The sequence below is a fragment of the Ursus americanus genome, chromosome 18 (assembly GCF_024610735.1).
Source record: "Ursus americanus isolate L20-20 chromosome 18, mUrsAme1.1.p, whole genome shotgun sequence".
In the NCBI taxonomy this organism is placed as follows: domain Eukaryota; kingdom Metazoa; phylum Chordata; class Mammalia; order Carnivora; family Ursidae; genus Ursus; species Ursus americanus.
The window spans coordinates 5,375,365-5,399,706 of NC_142144.1; the positions used below are offsets into that span (position 1 = coordinate 5,375,365).

At 60.1% G+C, this 24,342-nt stretch overlaps 1 protein-coding gene across 1 annotated transcript in view; it reads left to right on the forward strand.

The window, feature by feature from the left end:
* The first annotated feature begins 16,192 nt into the window (after positions 1 to 16,192).
* The window catches only part of FIBCD1 (fibrinogen C domain containing 1), a 31,338-nt gene continuing 23,188 nt past the window's right edge, over positions 16,193 to 24,342 (forward strand). The window contains exon 1 of the mRNA XM_045771283.2: positions 16,193 to 16,264. Coding sequence (XP_045627239.1) covers positions 16,193 to 16,264 — 72 coding nt within the window. The remainder of the gene's footprint in view (positions 16,265 to 24,342) is intronic.

Here is a 24,342-nt window from a genome sequence, read left to right on the forward strand (position 1 = left end):
CTGGTCCCGGCCCCGGGTTCCCTGTTGATGTGATGGGACCCTGTCATGGAAAGGCCTGGACCATACCAGTGGGGGTGGGAGTGGGGGGCCACACTTGCCACCCACCTCTCCTTGGTGACAAGGAGCACCCTGGTCCCCCATCACAGCGCCCTGGCTCCCTGCCTCCTCACCTGTAACACGTGTTAGCCTTCCCATCTCATCTGCTCCTTATCATTTCCTCAGGGGACCCTTCCCGACCCTTCCTGACCATGTCAGACCCCCGAGGGATTTCCTCCCCAGCCTGGGGTTTCTGTCCCTTAGGGTGCACATCACAGAGGACACCTGGCAGCTTTTGGGTGACCCCTCCCCAAATGTAAGTCCGACTGACCCATTTGGCGCCCAAGGGCACTGGCTTTGCTGTAAGACTCCCCACACCACCCTGACTCTGGGTTCAGGCGGGGGCACCCCACTCTGCCATTTAGTCCATCCTTACTTGTTGAGCACCTGCTTGGGGCCAGGCCTGGTCCCCTGGGCCCTAAAGTGGCACTTTGGAGGTGGGAGACCCAAGTGTCCCAAGGTTCACCCTCAGAGGGGCCCTTCCTCAGAGCAGACATGCCACCCCCCACCTCCTCTAGTCGCCTCTGCGGGCTGACATCGGGGCCACTCACAGACCTGAGCAGGATTGCCAGCTTGGCGGGGGGTGCCCAGACCCACCTGGCATCTAGGGAGCTCAGCTCATTGACTCAGAATCAGTGATTCTTCCGTGCTGAAGTTTGGGTGTCGTGTCTACAGGCGACGACCCAGGCCGGGGAGAAAGATGTGCTCACGGTCTCAGGATCCGCAGAACAACTTTGGGGCAGGGACGAAGGCTGGAGGGGACGTGGGAGGACACTGGGAGGCCAGTGGGGACCCTTAAGCACCCCACCCCCACCCCAGAACAGCTCTGATGTGAGACTGGGGGCTTCTGTGAAACGGCTCATACAAGCCGAGAGTTGCAGCTACAACTGAAGGCCCCCCTCACTTGCAGACCCTGCAAGTGTGGCTGGGGGGGCGGGGGCCGCCTCCTGGTCACGGCTGACTCCCAGGCTAGCAGGGCCCAGCTGCGGGGACGGGAGCAAGCAGGAGAAGGCGGAGGGGGGCCCGGCGACATCTGGAGTAGTGTGTCACGTCTCAACGTTCTTTCTCAAGAGGAAGCAGGTGTCCTGGCAGCCTCTCAATGTCGCTCCAGCCCCCTCGGTGTTCTACCCCCTACCAGACGCCCCACACCCACCCTCCAAGATGGTACGAACGAATCAGCCGTCCTCGCATTTGGGAAGTATTTTCAAATTCCTTTGCCGTTACTGATTTTTTTTTTAGGAAAAAAAAATTCTCCCAAACATCCTGGGAGGCCCATGGTTTCATGATCCTGATTCTCTGGTCTTGGGACTCTGCAGTTGGAAGATTCTAGAAGTTGGAGATTCCCATTCAGCATCTGGGGGGCCAGCAGCTAACGGGTCCGGGGCCTCTGCCACACGACAGAGCCCCCCCGGCATCAGTTCTCTCTGGCCTTAGTCCTTCCAACCAGTCATGTCAGCCGAGGGATGAGGCCACAGCCAGCTCCCAGCTGCTGGCCTCTGGATAGCGGAGTTCAGAGACCCTCACCTCCGCTCTCCCCATCAAGGGCAGAGGAAGCCTGTCCATCTGGGCCACCCTCCTAGAGGGCAGGGTCCCCGTGTGTTGAACTGTCAGAGCGCATAGCCACAGCTCCCTCCTCTCTTTCTTCTTGGGGTCTGAGGGCCCCTTATCCCCCTAAAGGCCTGGGTGGGCAGTCCAGGTGCTGGCCGCAAGAAGGGACCTCATGGACTCACCCCACCTGATTGACCTTCCATGGGCCGCCTCACCATGCCCACCTGTCCCATCCGCATTCGAGTCTGTGAACCCTTTGCAAAGGGACTTCGTAACCCCTGTCTTCTTTGACCTCCACAGTGCCCTGGGAGGTAGACTTGATGAGCAGATGGGGAGGCTGAGGCCAGAGAGGGGGTGTGACTTGACCGAGTTCGTGGGGCATGACGGAAGAGGTGACTGGCTGACAACACGGAGGGGCCAGGGTAACTGGCTCAGCCCAGGTTCTACCCACTTCCCTCTCTGGGTCCCCACACGGGTCACGGTGGACACTCTAACGCTGGTGAGGGCACTTCCTGAAGGTGCAAACTCGGGGGGAGCGCCTCAACCTCGGTGAGCCTTAGTCGGGACCGGGCACGGTCTGCGAGGAAAATTCAGTCCGAAGGAGTGCAGGAGAGAGAGCCCGTGCTAGACAGGAGTTGTGGGGGTCCAGGACCTTGGGATCCAGGCAGGAGACCACCCCGACCACCCCCTGCCCGGGATGGAACACCCCTCACCCTAGAGGAGAGGATCTGGTACATCCTGTTGGATCGGCGTCTGGCAGTTGACAGCCCGAAGCCCCCACCCTACCCTCTCAGACGAGGACCCTCAGAAGGAAGCACCTTCCCGTGTTTCACACCATCAAACTGCCGAAGCGTGGCCATGACACAGGGACCCGGCACCACAGGGCTTTGCCTGGCTGCTCGGGGGACGATGCCATGCACCCCCCCCCCCCTCGTCACCATGGTGCAAGGCCTCTTGGCAGAGGGGACAACCAGGCTGGGCTGCAGCCCCCATCACAGCACCCAAGCTGTTGATAATGGGGGAAATGGAAAAAAAAAAAAAAACAAAACCAGATGCTCCTTTGAACATTTCTGGCATTCACAAGGCTAGGAGTTGCGTCCCAAATGCCACTAACTTCCTCTCCCATGATGCCTCCTGTCTTCTGCGCTGAGCATTCCCACCCTCCCGGCCAGCATCAGGAGGACAGGAGGGCCTGCGCCTTCCTCCCCCTTCTTCCCTGCCGCTCCTCACCTCCTTCCATCTCTCCAGCCACCGAGCCTTCATTCTGCCTCCCCCGCCCCAGTCTCCCCCGGGAGCCACATTCCTGGCCACTCCATCTGGCCCTGTGCCCAGGCCCATCGCTGATGGTCCCCTCACCTGCCCCCTCCTTTGCTCCTGAGAGGCCGTGGCCTTTGCCAGCCCCCAGGGGCCTCCTGCAGAGGAAATCGGGCCCTTGCTGTGCTCCGGAGAGACGTGATTCATGACAGGGGCTCTGCGCTGCCCTCCCTCCCGAGCTCCACAGAGCAGCAGGGAAGGGGCTGGGCCTCTCAGGGGGCTCCAGGTGGCTGGCAGGTTGGCTTGGAGGCAGTGTATCACCTGCCAGCTAACAGGACGGGCAAAGACCCAGGCTCCAGGCCTTTCCTTGACACCTGCCCCAGGGTCTGGTCAGGGAAAGAATCCAGGAAGGGGGCTCTGCTGGGTGTCCTGAGGCCCCTGCGGGCCCCGGCTTTCTGTCTGGACATGGAGGGGATTTAGGCTGGATGGCCTCTACCGGCCCTTCTGACTCTGACATGGTAGGATTCTAGAACAACCGCCCCACTTCCACTACCCCATCTCCACCACTAAGGGAAAATAAAAGGGAAAAAATAACACCCACCCCATCTAATCCTTTCCCAGCTTATACCACGCAGCTCAGCTCTCTTGCCGGCTCCTCTGGGGGATGATGGAAATCTGAATTTAAATAGAGTTATGTCAAAAGAACATTACCCGGCACAGTCCCAGCAGGGAGAAGCCCTGCGGAGTCGCTGAAGCAGGCCTGCGGTCGGCACCTTCACAAGGGAGGCCAGCACCTTCGGACAATTACAATCAGAACGGCTTGATTAGCCTTCCTCCCCGCCTCGCCCCCCCTTGCCATGGATCTCCTTAATAGCTAGCTGCCTTCTCTCGGGGCGCCGGGGCCGGCCGCCGGGGACCAGCCGGCTGTAGATAATCTCCTGGTGGCACCATGATGCCATCCACAACTAATGGGGACTCCAAACCAGCGTTCCGGGTGGCTCGCTTTCCCCTCCTGGCTGGGGGTGGCCACCAGCCTGGGACAGGATTAGCATGGCTGTCTGCTCTGAGCTGCGGGCTCAGGCATGGGGCTCCCGGCTCCCCTGCACAGCCCTGAGCCCACTTCCCGTGGCCCCCCACACTCCTTGCCCCTTCCCATTGCCTGGGTGCCCTGGCTGGGGGGAGGGGAGTCTGCCTTCTGACTGCCAGGCACAGAGCAGGGACGCGGGACAGGGCCATCCTTCCCTGCACCCGGGGCTAGGGTTTTTGTAACACTCAGCAAGGTCAGCTGTGGGAGGTGGGCAGGGCTAGCAGCACAGGCTTGTTTAGAGGGGGCACCTGTTGGCCCTCAGACACGCCCTTGTGCCCAGAGTCTCACAGTCCTGCCTCGAAATTGCTGCCGGTTGGAACATTCCAGATGAGCCCAGACCATCCCATCTCCAGTTCCCCTGTTTTGGTCGTGTGCCAACTCTTCTGCGGCCCCAGGATCCCATCTGGTACGTTTGAGTAAATTAGAAAAAGGTGCCCTTCTCAGACCCCACCTCCTTTCTCAGTCTTGTGCGGGGCACAGCCTGGGCAACTATTCCAGGCGACCCTGATTCATTTCTCTGCCTGAACTCTTACAGCAAAAACTCCTCTTGCATTAGCTGGAGGCCAGCTGTATACCACAGGTGTACCAGGCTTGTGGGGATACAAACACAGGCACTCTGGATCCTGGTGTGGGCTCAGCTGGTCCGCCTCCAGCGTCCAGGAGCCGCTGCTTTACAAAGAGCTGCTCTGCAACTGGGAGTCGATCCAGGCGGGCCAGGGGTCTCGCTGGCTCCTTCCTTCCTTCCTTCCTTCCTTCCTTCCTTCCTTCCTTCCTTCCTTCCTTCCTTCCTTCCTTCCTCCCTCCCTCCCTCCCTTCCTCCCTTCCTCCCTTCCTCCCTTCCTCCCTTCCTCATAACCAAGCCCCTACTCTGTGACAGGAGCAGCCGCAGTTCCTCGAGGAAGATCCACCGCCCCTGTCCTTTCTGGAAGAACGCTGCCTCGCTGAGAGGCCCAGGCCTCCTCTACGGGCACACAGGCCAGGCCCCAGGATGTCAGGCTGCAGGTCAGGTGCAGAAGCGGGCAGGTGGGGGCTGGGCAGAGGGAGGCCAAGGGGGAGGCTTCCCAATGACGCTGGGCTCAAGGCGGTGTGGGAAAGAAGGCGGGAGATTGCAAAAGCAAGGCCAGAGTGGGGCCGCAGGGATGAGGCATCTTAAAGACGGTCCTGCCCTCTGACCCTATAATTCTCTTCGTGGGAATCCACCCTAAGGAAGTAATTAGCGAGGCCCAGGGCGAGGGAGAGTGAGGCTGTTCACTGTGTGTGGTTTACAGCAACTAGAAAATAGAAAGAAATGTCCACAAATAAGGCGGAGGGAGCTTACAAACACCAGGTCCTCCCACCCCGACTCTGGAGTCCGACGACCTGGCCGAAGTCTCCAGTCTACAGCTATATGACCGCCCCGTGCCTCAGTTTCCTCTTCTGTAAATGGGCTTCGCTGCTCAGCGCGTGCAGCACACCAAGCCCCGCACCCGGCACGCAGACCGTCTTCCCTACATATTAGCTAAGATCATCATTAAATAGGCCAAACTGGAAAGGTGAGCTTTGAATTTTTAAGAAATGGGAAATTTTCACAATCAGGTTATGCAGCGTGTGTATTAGACCTCTGTCTGGCACAGCATGGCTTTAGCCCGAGGCCCTTCTCTGGGTCAAGGGCAAGACCCGGTCACTGGGGCACAGACGCCGTTGGCCCCTCCATCAGCACACTTGCCGCGGCCAGAGTCTGGCACATCCTAGCAGTAGGTGGGTCACACTAGAGTTTGCTGAGTGGTCTCGAGAAGGGATGGAAGCTGCAGGCACCGCGTTTGGCTGCTAACGTTGGCTCCCCGAGAAGCAGAGAGTGGCTTGTCTGGAGGTGATCCCAGCCAGTGCTGCAAGGGGCATGGGAGGGCGGCCAGCAGAGGGTGAGGGAGCAGCTACATTTATCCTCTACCTTTCCAGCGCCCAGCCTCGCTGGCCAAGGGCTGCCCTTGGGGAAGAGGGTGCGGTTACAGGTCTGGCACACTCTGGAACGGTGAGTGCTGAGTGCCCCCGCGGGCAGAGACCCAATGGCACCTACCACATGCTGCTGCTATTTTCCCATCTCGACTCCAAGGGCCTGCCCACAGAAACACCACCAAGACCCTCTCCCCAACCGTTTTGTGTATTTGTACATTCAAGCAGGTCCCCCCAACTCTGCTGGTCCTGCTGGCCCAACAGTGATGTGGTCTCTGGCAGCCACTTAGGAAAAAGATTGGAAGGAGTCACCCGAAAGTCGTGACCAGGACTATCTCGGGGCACGGGGATCATAGGTGATTTTTATAACCGGGAAAAAACTGTGAGAATGGTGAAAGAAATATGCAACTTGTCGCAGGGGTGGCCACGACGAGTTCAGAGTTGAGAAAGCACTTAGGGAAGGTCTCTGTTTTTAGATGCACAATGAATAGGTAAGCTAGTAATACTAAGTAGTGTTTGCTGAGCACTTTCCGTGTGCCAGACCCTGCGCTAAGCCCTCGAGCACACAGTCTCGTTCCTCCATCGCCCTGCTCCGGGAAGGAGGCAAGGGGCTGTGTGTCAGTCAGCCGTGGCTGCGGTACCCCCGGGGAATAGCCACTCCCAACACTCGGAGACTCACCGCAACAGCGTGTATTTTCTGGTTTGTGGCTCTGCCAGGGTCAGGCCCAGGCCACATGTCCCTCAACCTTCTGGGCCCTGTCTTCCCAGGCATGTTCCTCTCATGGTCTCAGGAGAAGTCAGGGCAGGAGGGCACTGCTGAAGGTCTAGGCTCAGGACACCCGCCATTCAGCGCTTCTGCCCACGTTCCAGTAGCCAAAGCAAGTCACAGGGCCAAGTCCACTGTCGGGGGGCTGGGAGGCACAGGAGAGCGGCCAGGCCGAGGGTGTCGGCGTAGCTCTCTAACAGGGAGGGAGGAACTGGGAGCAATCATTCTGTCTACCGCGAGCCCACCATCCACCTGTGACCGCTTCTCGTTTCATGACTTGGTGACCTGACCTGGACTTCTCCCTGGACTGGACCTCTCCCTGGCACTTCAGACTCGGGTATTTGACGCCCATGCCACGCCCTTCTGGGAGATCCAATGGGCCACTCAGACATAACGTGTCCAGAACAGAACTTCTCACCCCAGCCAGCTCCTGCGTCGTTCCTCCCCAGGGTTTCCCATATCTCGGGGAGTGGCGCCACTATCTGCCTGTGCCTTGGGTCCCCGACCTTGGCATTGCCCTGGCTCTCTCCACCTGCCTCCAGGGGCGCATCTGCTCTGCCAGCCAGCCCATGGCTCCACCTGCACAATTTGACCCATATCGCTCCACTTCTTTCTGCTGCTAACACCCCACTCTGAGCTGCCCCCACTTCTCACCAGAGGCGAGAACAAGCAGCCTCACTGCGGTCCCTGCCTGCCCTCCAGACCCTCTCGGAGCCTGTCCTTGACATGGCAGCCAAAATGAACTTGCAAAAACATTGTGCTCCCACCTCCAATCCTCTGAGGGCTTCCTATTGTGACCAGTGTAAAACTCAAACTCATCCCTTGCCCTGAATCATCCCTCCCTCCTTTCCTCTCTGACCCCACCTCTGCCTTCCTTGTCCACTGTGCTCCCACCACAGGGCCTGTTGTCAGGGCTTACCAGGCCAGTCTTGTTCCTACCTCAGGGCCTTTGCATCTGCCGGCCCCTCTGCCTGGAGCACTCTCCCTCAGGGCCTTCCATGATAGGTTCCTTCAAACACCAGTTCCTCCCCGGCACCCCCAGCCACTCTGTATGGCAGCCCCCTGTTTCGAAAGTATCTTATTTGTTCACTAGAATTAAGCTCTACATAGCAGGTGCTCAATAAATACTGGTTGAAAGAACTTGCTGGTAGATAGCACGTGAGAGGTGAAAGCATGAAAGCTCTCCCTGGGAGCTCAGGTGGTCAAGGGAGCTTCCCCATAAGGCTCCAGAAGTTAGGGGGGGGATGAATTCCATGGGAACCACAGCTGGGGAGCACTGGGCCCTAACAGGGGTGGTCGGCTCCCCTCTGAGGCTTGGGACAACGTCTTCCCAGGAGGAGTACAGGCGGAGTGCTACCCGAGGCCTGTCTGCCGGCTGGCCCTCTCTCCCCGGCCTCCCTGGCCTCCCTGCCTCCCCTGCCCCTCTGGGCGAGACCTGGAGCGTGAGATGGGGGCACGTGGATCCCCACGCAACAGGGCCTTGGGTTCCAGCACGCAGCATAGAGCCAGGGCAAACCCTCAGTGACCTGGCAGACGGGGACAAAACCCACCTGCACGCCAAGTTAGGTATGACGAAGCCAGGAGGGAGACAAGGAGACACTTGCCCACAGATGGGTGATCACGGGCCTGTTCTCATGGAGACCGGGTTTTGCCTTGACTCTATCCCCACGCTGCCAGCGGCACAGCCATGCTGGGAGCCATGTGGCTATTTTTTCCTAAGGGCACCAGCCCTTCGCTCCTGGGTGGTGGTGGGTGCGGGGCAGTGCAGCTGGCCGGTGGGGGGAGGGGTGGCTGGGGAGCTAGCGCCGTGATTGACGTGTCCCGGCACACGCTGACACACTGACACAAACACGAGGACGAGGTTTGACCAAGATGCCAGCTTCCTTCCAGGCGCAGATGACAGCCCAGCTGCTCTCCTGCCGCCGCCTGAAGACTGGCCGGATAGGGAAGGAGGACATTGGCCGAGGCAGAGCTGTGCTGCAGACCTAATCCCGAGGCCCATAACCTTGGGCGGTGGGGTTGGGGCGGGGGAGGGGCCGCAGTGAACATTTGCGGAATGACCCAGTGAGCGAAGGAACGGACGGAGCGACAGAGGGACAGGGGCTCTGGCAGACGCATCAGAGCCACCGTGACACACCGCGGTTCTCAGAGGAGCAGTGGGAGAAAAGCAGGGTGAGAGGCAGGGCACCTGCACCCTGGCCACCGCTCCTGGAGGTGTCACGCTGGAAAGCCATCTGGCTGTTTCTTATCAAGTTCAACTTTCTCCTGCCCTATTATCCAGCTGTTCCGTTCCTGGGTACACGCCCATGGAGGGTGTTCACGTGTGCACCAGGACGTGCGTGCAAATGGGCACAGAGATCCCGTTCTTAACAGCCTCAGATGGAAACAGCCGGAATGTCCGTCCACAGGAAGGTGGCCAAACACACGGCGGCCAAGCCAGAAATGAAATACCACTGGCCGCAGAAAGGAGCACGCGGCTGGTAGACACGGACGCTTCGCACCAGCCTGATGTTGGGTGAAGGAAGTCAGACCCGAAAGAGCATATACCACATGCGTCCGTGACATAAAGTTTCAGAAAAGACAAAACAAAGCCTGGGCGACAGAAATCAGAACCGTGGATACCTCTGGGGGGCCGTGTGTGACTGGGAAAGGGGCATACGGGAACTGTAGGACAATGGGATCTGTGCGTTTTATTATATGGATATCAGACTTTATTTTATTTTTATTTTTGAGAGAGAGATAGAGTGCGAGCGGGGGGTGCGGGCAGCAGAAGAGCGAGAGAGAGAATCTCAAGCAGGCTCCACACCCAGCGTGGAGCCCAACATGGGGCTCGATCTCACGACCCTGAGATATGACCTGAGCCAAAATCAAGAGTTGGACGCTTAACCCACTGAGCCACCCAGGAGCTTCTAAACTTCATTTTTTAAAGTTAAGAAAAGAAAAATAGGCCCGAGAGAAGAGACTTTTGTTGTCAGTGACACCATAGACTAGACACCGACCACCAAACGTCTGCAACGTCAAACATGACGTAACAAACATCTTTCTAGAAGTTTAGCTAAAACAAAAAACAAGGGAAGTGAACAGAGGCCGGAAACAAAAAGGGGGCAGAGAACCCGCGTGGGGATGGACAGACAAGGAAACCCCCCATCTGACGGGGAGACAGTTTCTGCTTTAAATGAACACCTGCAGGTCTGCTCTCGTGAAGATTTGGTTTGAATTTATTCTACATGCAAGACGAGCGCTGAAAGTGGCCCTTGGTTCGGAGGGTCTTCAGACGCCTCCCGGAAACACAAGCAAATCCAGGGAAGGACGAACTCGCAGCTCGGAACACACCGGGTTCCCACCGATAAGGCTCCGACAAAGATGGCACATCCAATCCAAAATTACAAAACACACCAGGAAACACACCACCGTGAATAAGCCGGCATAAATAACGACTCTAATCACCCCAGGGTTAGCACTCCAGGGACCTCGGTGCGTACAGTACCTTACAGTGCACGGCCCAGAAAGGAAGTCTGGGGCACCTGGGTGGCTCAGTCGGTGAAGCGTCTGCCTTCGGCTCAGGTCATGTTCCCAGGGTCCTGGGATCGAGTCCCACCTTGGGCTCCCTGCTCAGCGGGGAGTCTGCTTCTCCCTCTCCCTCTGCCCAGCTCAACTTCAAGTTGTGACATTCATGAGATGTATGACCTTGAGCAAGGTGTCTGACCTTCAGGTACTCCCTTGGTTTCTTTATCTGTGAAACGGGGATAATAAGTCGTAGCGGCTGCCCTTAGGTTTTTGGGAGGATTTACCCCAGGAAATCCAGGTGGCCTGCACGGGGCCTGGCTTTCAGTAAAATGATAGCTGTTCTGAATGCTCTAAAACGAAAATTGAAATGGCTCACGCTCAGGTCACCTGAGGGGCCGGTTTCCTACTTGGGCTGAATTCTGGACCTCTACAGTGTCCCTGCCCTCCCCTCCGGTAGCTGGACGCTGCACTCTGCCTTGCACTGACCTTGGCGTGGGGCGGGGTGCACCCCTTCCATTTCCCAGAAGCGCTTTGGACACAAGGCTGTCGAGCAGAGTCTTCCCAAAGACCGAGGGTAACGGCACTGAAAACTGCTCCCTGCGAGAGCACACACCCCCCGCCCCAGCTCTGTGGTTCCCAGGCCCGTCTACACCGAACCGCTGGCCTCCACATGCCCTCTCTTCCCTCTTCCCCTCCGCCCCTCCCCTTCCAGCTGCTTTTGCTGAAGCCTGCTTCTCCTGGGTTTCTGGCTTCCCTCCCGTGTCCTGCCCTCCCCTCCCCGGCCAGCCTTAAGCCTCAGCTTTTCACACCCAAATAGTCTATCAGGATATTCTGCTGCATAGAAAACCAGACCTCTGCTTCTAGCTTTTAAAATGACATCGTCCTTGACTGCTCTGTATTTATGGAGCACTGACTGTGTCAGAGGGTCTACGGGAAGGGCTGGGGGCACAGAAACACATGGGCAGGTGCCCTCTTGCCCATAACGACGGGGTTATCCTGCTCCCGGGCTCCAGTCCTAGCCCTGAGGACCTGGCCTCGGCTCACTTTTCTCCAGTTACATGGGACCGACGCACCACAGGACACCACGCACGGCACCCCAGCGGACTCAGGGCGCAGCCTCACCACCCCCGCACGGTGCGTCAGTACAAAAGCACACACTCACACACACACACACACACACACACACACACACACACACACGCCCGCTCCATGCTAATTTTCGCCTTTGATGGCGGCCTCTAGACTGTCATCACCACTCAGTGTTGACAAAGCAAAATAAAAAATAAAAAGAAAGAGAGAAATCCACCCTGTCACTTGGACTCCCCCCCACCCCCCCACCCCCTGCCGGGCTTGGCAGCCCCCACCCCCGCCCCCGTCTTTGTATTATAGGTTTATGTCAAGGTATGTTGGATTCTAAATTAAATGTCAGCCCACTGTACATTTCTGGCTCCAGCCGCAGAAAATGAGGAGCTGGTGTTGGAGACCATCCAGTTGTTCAGCTCCCCGTGCCTAACCGTGAGGGGTGACAAGCCCATTGAATCACTGCACAGTAGCTTTCCATGCCACGGGAAGCCAAGATAAATTTATTTTTAATGATAAATGTGACTGTCAGAGTTAAGTTGAAACAGCTTTACAGCAAGAGCCCAATGCCCTCGGTGGTGCGGGGCAGAGGCTGCATGGACGAGAGCCAGGGGTCCTGACCTCCTGGCCGGGCGGGCCCCCAGGCCCCATGAGCCAAGCACATTTGACATTCGCCCCACGTTCGCGGAGCTGCTGCTGAGACACGGCTGCATGTCTCAGGCCAGCTCCAGATGACGAAGAGAACAGAAGCCAGTGAGAGAGAGAGGGGTGGCAGTATGGAGACCCGAGTTCCAATTCTGGCCGCATCCATTGCTGGGTGAGCTCGACCAAGTTGCTTAACCTCTCTGACCTTCAGTTGCCTCATCTATAAAATGGGGATGTAAAATGGTCACGCGTATAGGTTTCTGGTGAGGATTACATGAAATAAGATATATCGCTAACAAATGGTACTCAGCGCCCGGGAAATGCTGAATGGCCCCTGTTCATTGTACCATTTCATGTAACTTACCTGAGTCAGTTTTCCCATCCATAAAATGGGGATTACGGGAGCTCCCATTTACGAGGGAGGATGCAGTGTGCTTAGCACAGAGCTGAGTGTAGGGTGATATGCTCAACAGACGGCAGCCAATTGATGGATCAGCCCTCTGGATGTCGTCACCCGATGTCCCTGGCCACTTTCTTCTCTCCTTCACTGGTTCTCTTCCCTTCCGTCCCTCCAGTGCTGGCATGACTCTGTGACCATGACGCTGCCCTGTTCCCACTCCCTGCTAAGGGCGGTGCGCCAGGACCCCCACGGCCATGCCCTCCATCAGACTCTGGGGGGCCCCTGACCAAGGGCAGTTGTTACTGGCCTGTTGACGTCCTGGCTCCAAAGGATGAACAGGATGGATCACAGTCTTTCTGGAATTTAAACTAAAAGTCCCAGATAGGAGTTTTCTGTTGGTGGGGCCAGCATCATGTCCAGGCGGCCAGGGGCAGGAAAAGTAGGAAATGTGGACTCGGACGGGCGAGGGAGGACGGTGAGTGGATGCACGTAGAGTGTGCAGGGGCACTGGGGCAGCCTCGGGTCTATGCCATGCAACCTGGGGTCCTCAGTTCCGGTGCCCCCAAGGTTCTGGCTGGTCCCCAGATAACCTTGATCCCTCCCTGGCCAGCTGAGCACACGTGGGTTCCTCCCTGGGGCTCTGAGGACACTAGCTTTGTCAAGAGGGAAGGGTGGGGGCACTGTCCCCTCTGTGAGGTCAGCTGCGATTTTTCTTTTTTTCTTTTTTTTTAAGATTTTATTTATTTATTCGACAGAGATAGAGACAGCCAGCGAGAGAGGGAACACAAGCAGGGGGAGTGGGAGAGGAAGAAGAAGGCTCATAGTGGAGGAGCCTGATGTGGGGCTCGATCCCACAACGCTGGGATCACGCCCTGAGCCAAAGGCAGAGGCTTAACCGCTATGCCACCCAGGCGCCCCAGCTGTGATTTTTCTTCCACAGATCTTAGGGTCAGTGAGCTGAGGGTGCCTCTCCCCTCTCCCTGAGACTATGCCCCAAGCGTGTCAGGTGAATACGGTGTGTAAATCACTGAGCAAATGGCAGAGCCGCACCAGGGCTGATTCTTCTCTTGGGGTGCCAAGGAAGTGACAGGTGAAGATCGTCCTTGACACAGGTACTCACTGCACCCCGTCAAGGGCTGGAAAGTGAGGGGTCTGCCCCAGCAGGTGAGACAACCTGCAGCAAGCAGTGCCGGGAGAAGCCGCTAGGTGGCCCCCGCTTACCTGTCCAGCTGTCCTTACGCTGGCCTGGGAGCAGATCCTCCAGCCAGCATCCTCCCGCTTGCACCTGCCTGCACAACCCACTGTCTGTCACTCTCCATGCCCTGCCTTTGCCATAACGCCTTCTTCCCCAGCAACCAGACATCCCGCCTTCCAGGCCCGGCTCACGCCCCTGCTTCTTCAGGATGCTTTCCCTGCCCACTCAGAGCACGTGCCCTGAACCTCTGTTCACCACCCTCAGCACCACCCCACCCTCAGATTCTCAGTTCAGGGTTCCGCCCCAGGCTGATCTTTTGTCTGTACAGAGACACGTCTGGAGTTTACATCCTCTCCCCAAATTGGAATCACAGACTTGCAGTCTCAGCCACATGACTATAAACTTCGCAACTCCCCATCAAAAAGGGGGAGGTCCTGACTTCTTCAATGAGGAAACTGAGGCTAGAGAGGACAGGAAATCTGCCCAAGGTCATAGCAGGAAAGCTGGAAATCTGCTCGAGTGCTTCAATGCACCCTCTTTTAGAACTTCCAAGAGCTCTTCCAAAGAAGGTGCTGTTAACCTGTTGGTACACATGGGGAAACTGAGGCTCAGAGAGGAGCAGTAGCTTGCCCCAGGCCCCACAGGCGGGGCTCTGTGCTTTCCACCACACCCCTCAGCCCAAGCCAGATGGCATTTCCCCAGGTCACCTGCCCATCCCTTGAACCCACAGGAAAGGGGCCCCAGGGGAAGGGTGCCATTGGGAAAGAGCCTGAACTCCATGCAGGTCCCCTGCCTCCCAGCCAGGGCTGTAGGATCCTCTCCAGCAACCTAGGCAACCTCCCTGTGGGGTGCAAACAGGGTGGGGCTGCAGGGGGGGCAGCCGGCAGCCCTGAAAGGAAGAGGAGGCTGGGGACAAACAGCTGGCGTGTTGTGAACCCAGCTGCTGGTGGGTGAGTGACAGTCGCTCAGATGGCATGGGGCATGGGGTCCCCGGCCTTCCCAGCTCGGCGCAGCGACCTCGCAGGCTGGGCGTGGCCCCCACCCCCGGACAGCCTGCATTGTCTGTGTGGGGCTTGGAGAGGGGCCGGGAGAGGGACGAAGATGGGGCGACAGACTGGCAGCCGGTGGGGAAGAGACGAAGACGGTGCCAGGGAACAGCGTGGCGGGCCAAGGCTCCCCGGGAGCCGGAAAACAGCTTTGGGGAGAAGCGGGGGGCGGGAAATGGGGGTGTCTATTCTGAAGCTGGGGGGAGCAGAAGGGATCGAAGAAAGGGGCGGGGGAGGGGCCGTCGTCCCGGCTCCTGCGGCGGCCTGGAGAGGGGGCGGCCCGCCGAGAATGCGGCGTCGGGCCGTGTGGGCGCCTCCCGGTCAGAAGCCACAATAGCAGCTCGTTAACGGCGCAGATTAAGGACTTTCTCAATTACCTCCGAAGGCCGCGCCAGGCGGATTAAATGCTTTTAAAAGTGCTGCTGGTGGGAGGGGGCGACTAAGAAGCCCCCTTCCGGCACAGATCCCTCCTCTCCCGGGCAGAGGAGGAGGCGGGGGCTAAGACGGTGCGGGGCGCGCCTGGGGAACGCGGGCGGTCGGCGGCGAGCGCGGGCAGAGCGCGGAGCGGCTCGTACTTTGGACCGCGGCGCTCGCGGCTGTCGCGGCGGCGGGGACCCCCTTCGGCCCCCGAGCCGCCTGCGCAGGGAGGCGTCGGGCCAGCTGCTGGCCCGCGAGCGCCAGGATCGAGGGTCGCTGACTGTGGCCAGGGCGCCCCCAGGGCCAGCCTCGCTGGTCGGGATCGGGAGGAGAAGGTCCCAGCGGCTGGTGACTCCCGGACGGGACGCACTGCCCCGGGGTCCGGAGCGAGACCTCGGAGACCCACAGGGGGCGCACTCCGGCCGGCCCCCATCCCCTGCCCCGCCCCGGTCTCGGGGTGAGCCCTGAGCCCCGAGGGAGCGGGAGGAGCGCGGCGCCGCTCCCGCGAGACGCCCGACGGCCCGGCAGGGGCGCCCCCTGGGCCCGCCCGGCGCCGCGCCCCCCGCGCACGGTGAGTTGGCACGGGTCCGGCCGGGGAGGAAGTTGTGAGGAGGCGCCGCCCGGGTTTCCCTGGCTCCTCCGGGAGCCGGCAGGAGGCGGGCTGCCCGCGGCGGTTTGCCGCCCTCCCGGCTGGCCCCGGGGGCCTGGGGCGGGTTCTGCCCGTTTATCTGGGCCTTTTCGGAGGTGGAGTTGAACTATCGTTGGCCGCGGTGTGTGTCTGTGTGTGTGTCTGTGTGTATGTGTGTGTGTGAGAGAGAGAAAGAGAGAAAGAGGGAGGGAGGCCGGGGGGAGCGATAAAAGGCAAAGAGAGTCCGAGACAAAAAAGACACGGAGATTGAGAAGCAAGGAGGGAGGAGGGAGAGGAGCGCGCAGGGGGAGGCGCGGGAGCGGGGAGCGGGGACGGCGCACAGCGCGAGCGGCGGGCGGGCGGGCTGCTCTCGCGCTCCCGCTCCCGCTACACCCGCGCACACCCGCGCACCCCGTCCTCACCCGCGCATCCCCGGACACGCCCGCCCGCTGGCCGGGGTCACCCGGCGCGGGGCACCGAGGCGGGGATCTGGCGGGCAGAACGCGCCCCGCGCCCGAGCCCGCGCCCACCTCGGCGTCTTTGCGCTCCGCAGCGGCGCGCCTCGCCGGGCGCCCCCGCCAGTCCTGCCGGAAGATGGTCAACGACCGGTGGAAGACCATGGGCGGCGCTTCCCAACTTGAGGACCGGCCGCGTGACAAGCCGCAGGTACACGTGGGCCCGGGGCGTGGGGACATGGGGCCCGCGCGGTTGGCGAGGTGGTGGCCGCTCCGGCCGGCGGGGTGGGCGCTCAGCGCGAGGCTGGAGTTTGGGGTGCACCCCGCGAGGCTCGGGAGGCCTGGGGCGAGGCGGCGCCCTCCTCTCCTCCTCCAACGGAAGAGGCTTGAACTTGGGGTTCGGGGTGCGGTGGGGGGCAGCACCCCTGCAGGAGCCGGGCACTGTGGCAGAGGGCCCCCTTGCGCCTCCAGCAGTCTCCTGGTGCCGGCGTGAGCAGAGGGAGTAGGGGACCTCTAGTTCACAGGGTGACCAGCCCTTTAGTAAACTGTGCGACCACGCAAACCACACCCCTCGCTGAGTGCTTCCTCACCTCTACAATGGGCATCTTAATCACTTGCTAAGTATCCACCCTGGGCACCACCCTGTGCCGGGTGCCTGGCATGGTAACCTGAGCTTCTGGACCAGGGTGCGGATCCCCTGGATCTCCTCTAAATCCTCACACTTGAAACAGGGCCCCCACTCTTCCAGTAAAGGATCAATAAATTTTTGTCTCATGTGAGAAGCCTGGGTATCATGATTCACCAGCTTTAAGACAAGAAAAGCGGGGCTCAGAGAGGGTTGCTCCTGCCCGAGGCCATGAGGCTCTGCTGTGATTTGAACCTGGGTCGGTGGTGCCAGGTCTGTTCATTCCACCCTTCCTGCTGCCTCTTCTGGGGCCATGGAGGGGACAGGCTTGGAGGGTACCCAGGGCTGTGCACTGGAAAGGGGGGCGGTGAGGGCAGAGCTCCAGGGCCGGCCAGAGAGGGGGCTGGAGATGCGAAGCTGAGTGGAGGGACAGCCCTGGGGCTGCCCCAGGCCGGGCTGCCAAGAGACTGGGGCAGGCAGGCAAGATGAGGAGGCCGGCTCGCCAAGGAGAGGAAATAATGGGGCTGCCCGTTTTAAATTTCAAATTTCTCCCAGACAGATGTCATTGGGGAAAGAGCCATTTGAGTTTGCAGTGGCAGGAGGGGGCGGCAGGGACGAGACTTGATGGCCCCTCACTCGCCAGGGCTACAACTTGCTCGTTCTGTCTGGAGGGACAGGGGCGTGGTGTGGGGGGCCAGTCCTCTACAGTTTGCAAAGCTCCTTCCCTACCATCTGCACAGCCTCATTTCCTGCAGAAGCCTGGGGACTAGGCACGGATGTTCATCCCCACATCGCAGGGTAATGTGGCTCAGAGAGGTTGAGGCATGTGCTCAGGTCACCCAGCGTGTTAGCAGGAGAGCACGGATTCGAACCCAGGTCTGACCCCAGCGGCTCCCGTTACCTCCCAAGTGGTCTGTTCCTTTGTTTCTGTCAGGTCAACACCCAAGCCAATCCCAGATAAAAAAATCCTCTCCTGCTAAGATCTGACTTTTTACCCTCTTAGCCAGAGCAGTCTCACCTCCTAGATTTGGTCAAGGCTATCCCCAGCCTGACCCATTCTCCTTTCCCACTAGCCCCCTTACCGGGACTGACTGCTTGTCATTTGCCAAACCCCAGTCCCCCACTAGGCTGCCCATTTACAGACCTTTGCAATGTCATCTTGTTGCCACCAAGATCTCCAAACACACACACACACACACACACACACACACACACACACACACACGCTTTTGCTTTTGCTCAGGGAAATCCTACATGTACTTCAAAACCTATCCAGATGCCACCTCCTCCAGGAAGCCTCCCCTGATGTTCTGGGGCTGTGCCTCAAAGTCCCGGTAGCATTTAGCCTGTGCTGCTCAGCTGCCTTTTTCTCACTGCCTTGTCCCCCTGTCCCAGGTCCCTCCACTATCAGGAGCTCCCTTTGGACCCATGCTCCTTCTGGGCCCCCGTCTCTAGTTCTCCTCCTGGGCTCAGGCTCCTGCCCTTCCATGCCGCTCAGGGTGGGAGCTTCGGGATACTGGCTGAATTGAACTGCATGAAGCCTCAGCCAGGCGCTGTGGGTGGAGCCAGCAAGTGCTGCTAGGTCTCAAGGGGAGGTGGCTTCGGGGGGATCTGTTTGAAACGTGGCTTCAGGGCCTCCCTCTCCTGCTGCCTGGGGACACATATTCCAGCTGCCACCAGCCCGAGCCCAGCTGTCTGCCCCCTTGGCATCAGAGGCAGCTGAGGGCTTGTGGCCCCAGGTGTCCGGGGCCAATATCAAACACCACCTCCCCTTCCCACTCCTTTGGTGACCTGGCATGTAGAGAGCCTGTGCCAGCTCCAGGCTCGTTGGAAGCTTCAGTAAGAGGCAGGGCCTTTCCTGTGCTCACTGTCGCAAGAGAGAGCCTTGCTGCCCTGGGTCCCTCTCGACTTCCTCCCTCAGGTCTGGCCTCCTCTCCTCCCTTGTTCCTAGTTTTGTCTCGGCCATTGACATGCTGTGTGACTCTGGGGAGGGTACTCCCCCTCTCTGGGTTGGGGCTTTACCACCTGCAAAATGAGAACAGCGATCCCTGCTTCCTCCTGGCTTCACACGGGCGCCTCGGAGGGTCAAGTGAAATCCTGGTGTGTTTTGCAAACTGTGAAGCACTGCCCACCTGTGAGGACGGCGGTTCTCCCCGTGGCCTGTTCCCTTTTGCAGGCTGTCCGTGCCCTGCTGTTGCCTGTGCCCGCCAGGGAGAGTGATCTGACCACCCAGCTCCCGCCAGAAGGGCCTGGCTGAGGCTCCTTAGTGGGGCGCCTCCTCCGGGAGAGGAGTTCCCCATCCCACACTCAGAGCAGCAGCCAGGCTTATCTCTCCGCACCTCTCCTTTCTTGGCCACAACACACTGGGAGGTTGGCAGCAGGGATGATCAACCCATTTGACAGAGGAGGAAACTGAGGGTAAGGGAGCCAGAGCCGGGACCTGAAGCCCGGTCCTCCCAGGTAGCAGGAGAGCCTCGGCAGGCAGATGAAGGCAAGAGCGGCCGGCCCTCCCTCGGTCAGTCTGCTCAGCCGCAGGATGTAATCCCAGGGGGAGCGCCCCGGTGCTCGGGCTGCGTGGTTCCCGGGGTGCTCACCGCCCCCGCTGCGGACCAAGTGTCTGGGCGGCGTTGCTGTTGCTGGGGACCGCCTCAGGCCACTCCGCCCTGGGCCCGTCCCCCCTCAGCTCCTCCTTCGCTGGCTGACCTTGGACAAGTTCCTGCCTTGGTTAGAATGTCCCTTCTTCCCCTGCAGAACGAAGGGGCTCTCATACCCTTGGGGCAGGAGATGATGGTGGAATATTTGCCAGTTTGGAGTCGCTCAGATGAAAGGATCTAGAAATAGACACGGTTCTTCTCTCCCGGAGCGTGGGGCAGGAAGTCACCCTGTAACGGGCTCCTCCTGGGTGGGGGCTCGCTTCTGAGCAGTCCTTGAGTCACGCCACCCCACAGGGAGGTCAACCTTGGCAATCCCAGGCAGCGTCTCTTGGTCCTTTCAAAGCTTCTAAAAACATTGTGGAAGGAAAACTAAATCCTCATTGGGAAGTTCTTCCTGATGTCTAACCTAAACCCCGCTGCATTGCATTCGCTCAGTGACTATTTTTTCGAGTCCCGACCTCAGCTGGGATATACAGCTGGGGGACTGTGCCTCGGGAAGCTTAGAGGCTCATGACAGGGACAGAGAAACCCACAAGTGAGGTATTACTACAGGGCACTATAAAGAAAAGCATCTGTCCTCTCGTTCCCTAGGGTTTGGGTGGAGGTCGCCGGGTTAGGTGGGGGATGGAGAGAAGGAGGGAAGAAGAGGCCCACAGGGACGACAAGCCAAGGACTCCCTTCTGTCACTTTTCCTTGCCCTCCTCCTGGCCTGGCCCTGCGGCACCGAGCTCACCACCCAGTCTCGCGGGGTGGCTGTGACCGAAGGCGGGTGGGAGCGGGGAGGAGACGGCTTCCCGGAGGAGGCGATGTTTAAGCTGGACAGCATTTGCCAGATCTGTCCTGGAGGGAGACCAAGGTGTGTTAGGGGACAGGAAAGGAGCCAGGCAGGTGGAAAGAGCAGGGCAGGGGTGGGGGCAGAGCCTGCAGGTTCCCTAAGCTGAGGGGCCCCGAGGGACCTGCTCTGGAGGGCAGGAGGCCTCCGTAGCTCGAGGGGTCTCGGCCTTCGGGAGGGGTCCTTTGCTGCTGTGTGGGGAGTGAGTTGTCAGGGCTGGGATGTGGCCGGGAGGCCGGTGGGGAGATGGTCACAGTGATTTCGAGGCAGACGAGGGGACTTGGACCAGGGCAGGCCTGGGGGCACAAGGACAGAGCCAGATGGCTGGCCGGGTGTCGGTGGGGGGAAGGGGGGCGCGCAGGGAGGCACCAGCCCTGGAGGGGCAGTGGTGAAGTTGGTGCCATCCCCTCGTGGGACTCTCCGGGGGGCTCGGGTTAGGGGCGGACAGAACCTGGTTTGGTGTCGGCGGGCTGGGAGGCCATCCGGGAGGCCATCCAGGAGGCCAGGAGCTGGGGTGGGGGGGAACAAGACCCTCACAGGAAACATGGAGACACCCCCCCCCAGTGGGCCCGAGCTGAGTGCTTCCTGAGGAGTGGCAGAGCTCGGGGAGCTTGGAGCCCCCAGGAGGGGGGTACTGGGGCAGCTCTCCAGGCCCTGTCCCTTTGTGCCCTTCAGCCCCTCCCCCAGGACCTTCCAGGTGGCCGGAGGCTTCAGCCGCCCCTCAGCATGGGGTGCCTTAAGGAGGCCCTGGCAGGACAGGGGTTCTTCCTCAGAGCCCATAGAACAAGCTAGTAGGCCCCCTTTCCCAAGTCTTTGGGACCCCAGAATTCTGAGCCGAACAACCAGCCCCTCACTTTAGGGGATCTCTGGGACCCCCACCCCCAGTCCTGCCAGAGCCAGGGCCTCTACTTAGCCAGGTAGGAGCTGTTTGCCAGCAGTGGGGAAAGATGTGGGGTCCTGGCGGGAGGTGAGGAGGAAGGACTCCCCCAGGGGCTCTGGGCCACCCCCCCCTGCTCTGAGCCTGACAGCCCCTCCCTGCCAGCCCTGCCCGCACCGCTCCCACCGCCCCCACCCCCGTTTCCCAATCCACAGCTGCCCTAGGAGGTTTGGTCAGGATGGACGGCCACCCTACCTCCGGCTGGGGTGCTCCTAAGAGATGGGCTCGGAGCTGCTCGTGTTTATATCTGGATCTGACCTTGCCTGGCCCCCCCTAGAGGGACACTTTCTCCTTCCAAGGAGTAGAGTCTCGGTCCACCCCGGGGCTACCGCCGCCTGGCTCCCCTAGTAGACAAGGAAGAAGATGGGGCGGGCTAGTGTGGGGCTAGCAGGGCATCGATGTGGCGCGTCCCTTCCTCCTGGGCACTCCTGTCCTCCGCCGGACCCCAGGGCCACCCCTGAGGCTGGGGACACAGAGGAGGCAGCTGGGAAAGACGCCACCCCTCCACTGAGGCACCTTTGGGGCTCCCTACCTCCTGCCTCCCCTGGCACGAGCCCATCTCGTCCTCCCCTTGGCCGGGCGGCCTGAGAAGCCACCGACCGGGGTCCGGCACTGGGGGGTTACGCAGGGGAGGCAGCTGCGTCCCTCCAGCTGGGGGCTCACGCAAGCAGTCGGTGGCAGAGTGGCCCTCGAACCCGGGGCTCCTGGCTCCTCTCATGGCCACTGCCGGGGATGGCTTCCTGGGGTCCCCGCTCCTTGCCCCGCATGCCTTGGCAGCCTCCTGCAGCCCCTGGGGTGCGTAGCCGGCCCCACCAGGGCCGAAGGCTCGTGAATAGGCTCAGGCCCCACGGCCCAGAGCCCCCCCCCCCATTATCTGGGGCAGATTCCTTTGCGAGACACGTAAACAGCAGCCTATAAAAGCGAACAGTACTTCATGTTTAAGGTGATCTCAGAAGACTAATTCTGCTCTGCTGAGTGGACTGTCTCAGCTCCAACTGCGTCATCCCCCTGCCCCTCAGGGGACCCCCTGCAGCTTTCTCCAGCCTCTGCCTTCCCTCCAGGGACCAGGGGCTTGGGTGGAAGCTGGTGCGCGAGAGGGCGAGGGTCCCGGAGACACTGGGGGACGTGGCTGGCCGCCGTGCCTTGCCGGCTGGGGACCTTAATGTTCTTCGGTTGGAAGACGGCGCTCGGAGCTGCTCGGGGCAAGGTGTCACCCGATGGGCTCCGGGAGGGGCCTGGCAGGGACTTACTTGCTGACACAGGGCTTTGTCTCGCAAACCCCAGTCACACCCCAGACAGAGGGAAGAACATTGTGGGAAGCAAGCAGCCTTGACACCGAGGGTGTGATTCCGGCCACGGGCCCTGGGATCGATTGCCGGCCCTCCCGCGTGCCTCCCGTGAGACCTTGGGAAGGGGTCTTTTGCTCTCTGAGCTTCAGCTTTCCCATCTGCCCCATGGATCCAAGCAGAGCAGGGGGTCGTTTGGAGGTTTCAGGGGCGGGAACAGGGCATGTGTTCAAGGAATGGCGGCTATAACGTGGTGCCCACCCTTCTGGAAGCTTCTGACCTGCAGGAAACTGGGGAATTGGGGCAGCCTGGAGGCTGCCTTCATTCTGTGCGAGGCCATCAGAGGTGGCATGGGGTTAGAGGTGGCCTTGCCTTGGGGTCCAGGGCTCAGCGTGGAGGGCGTGAGCCTCTGCCCTACCACGCACAGTCCGTGGCGGGGCCTTCACCTCCTCCCCATGCGAGCACAGGCACCGAGAAATGACCTGGTCCGTCTGCTCTTCCTCCCATCCATCCAACGAGCAGCTGCTCTGCGCCAGGCGAGCAGGCCCTGCCCTCGGGGTCTCCCGTGGTCCAGGGTACGTCTTCTGGGCCCGGGACGTGCCAGCGTAGTCTTCCTTGTGTGCCCGGTTTCCAGATCCACGCCCCGCATGGGCTAAGAATCACAGTGCATGGGACGTGAGCTCCCCCAGGGCAGGGCTAGGACACCTGCCACTCCCTCCTCAGGGACTTGGCCTGGAGCCTGGCTCATGGGGGCGCCCAGTGAACGTTGAATGGATGTTTTTAGCAAGTACGTGAATGAAGTCAGAGGTGATGACTGCCTGGCTTGATGAGTGCCCCCTTGGGGGGAGCAAGAGCCATGGGAACGTGGAGGAGGAGCCTCTCCAAAACTAGGTTGGGGTGGGGAGGGCTGGGGAAGCAGTCTAGGAAGGCTTCCTGGAAGAGGTGGCGTCTAGCGGGGCCCTGAAGGAAGGGAGGGAATGAGGAAGAGGAGCAGCGGCAGCAGACACCTCAGGCTAAGGGAGCGGCCTAGGCAGAGCGGATGTGAGGGAGCTGATGCGTCCAGGTCTGGCAGGAGTAAGCGCTCTAGATGTGTGGAGCCTGGGCTGGATGGGCCGCTTGGGGAAGGTATGGAGAGAGGAGGGGCGGAGCGCTGAGTCCTGGGGGGCACCATCACTGCAGGGGCCGGCTAAGGAATTCCCTCATCTCGCCAACGCCAACGACACGGCACCCTTCCTGAGGGGTCTTCTTGTCCACCTGCACCCCAGCCCGACCCCGTCTTCCTCTGGGGCCAAGTAGGAGATGCAGGACTTCCTTGGAGAATTTGAGTTTATGCAAAACAAGCTGTTTGCTCGGTTGTACTTTCCCGTAGTAAGACGCATTGTGTAAGACGGTTGGCTATTTTATGTATCGCTGAGAGAGAAAGGGTCAGTCACAGCTGTAGGAGCCCCCTCCCCCCAGGAGACGTTAAAACGTGGAAAAATGAAAAGGTACATCCCAGCATCGGTGACATACAGAAGTAACCCTTCGGGTGGAAAACAAGGAACCGAACGCCTCCCGATGCTCTGTGTGCGTTGATCACGAGGTAATAAAAGCTGCTAATATTTACTGCCCGCGTGCAATGCGCCGGGCACGGCTCCAAGTGTGTTCTATACTGACCCCCTGCACACGCGTCTCCAGTTCCGAAAGTTGGAAATGTGGGGGAAAGCCAGCCGGAGAAGGGACCTCGCCCCGAGAGGAGGCAGGGGTCTGAGCTCACGTCTCATCTGCTGTGCGACTCCGGGCAAGCCCTGGGCTCTCCTGGGCCTCACATCCCCCACGTGTCACACGCTCCGTGGCCGCTCTGCAGGGTCCCTTGGGGCTGTGAGTGATTGGGTACAGCGAGCCCAGGGGCGCTCCTGCATCACGGCCCCTCCTTGAACGACAAGCTGTCCCCTCTGGTTTCTAGCCCGTAGCTC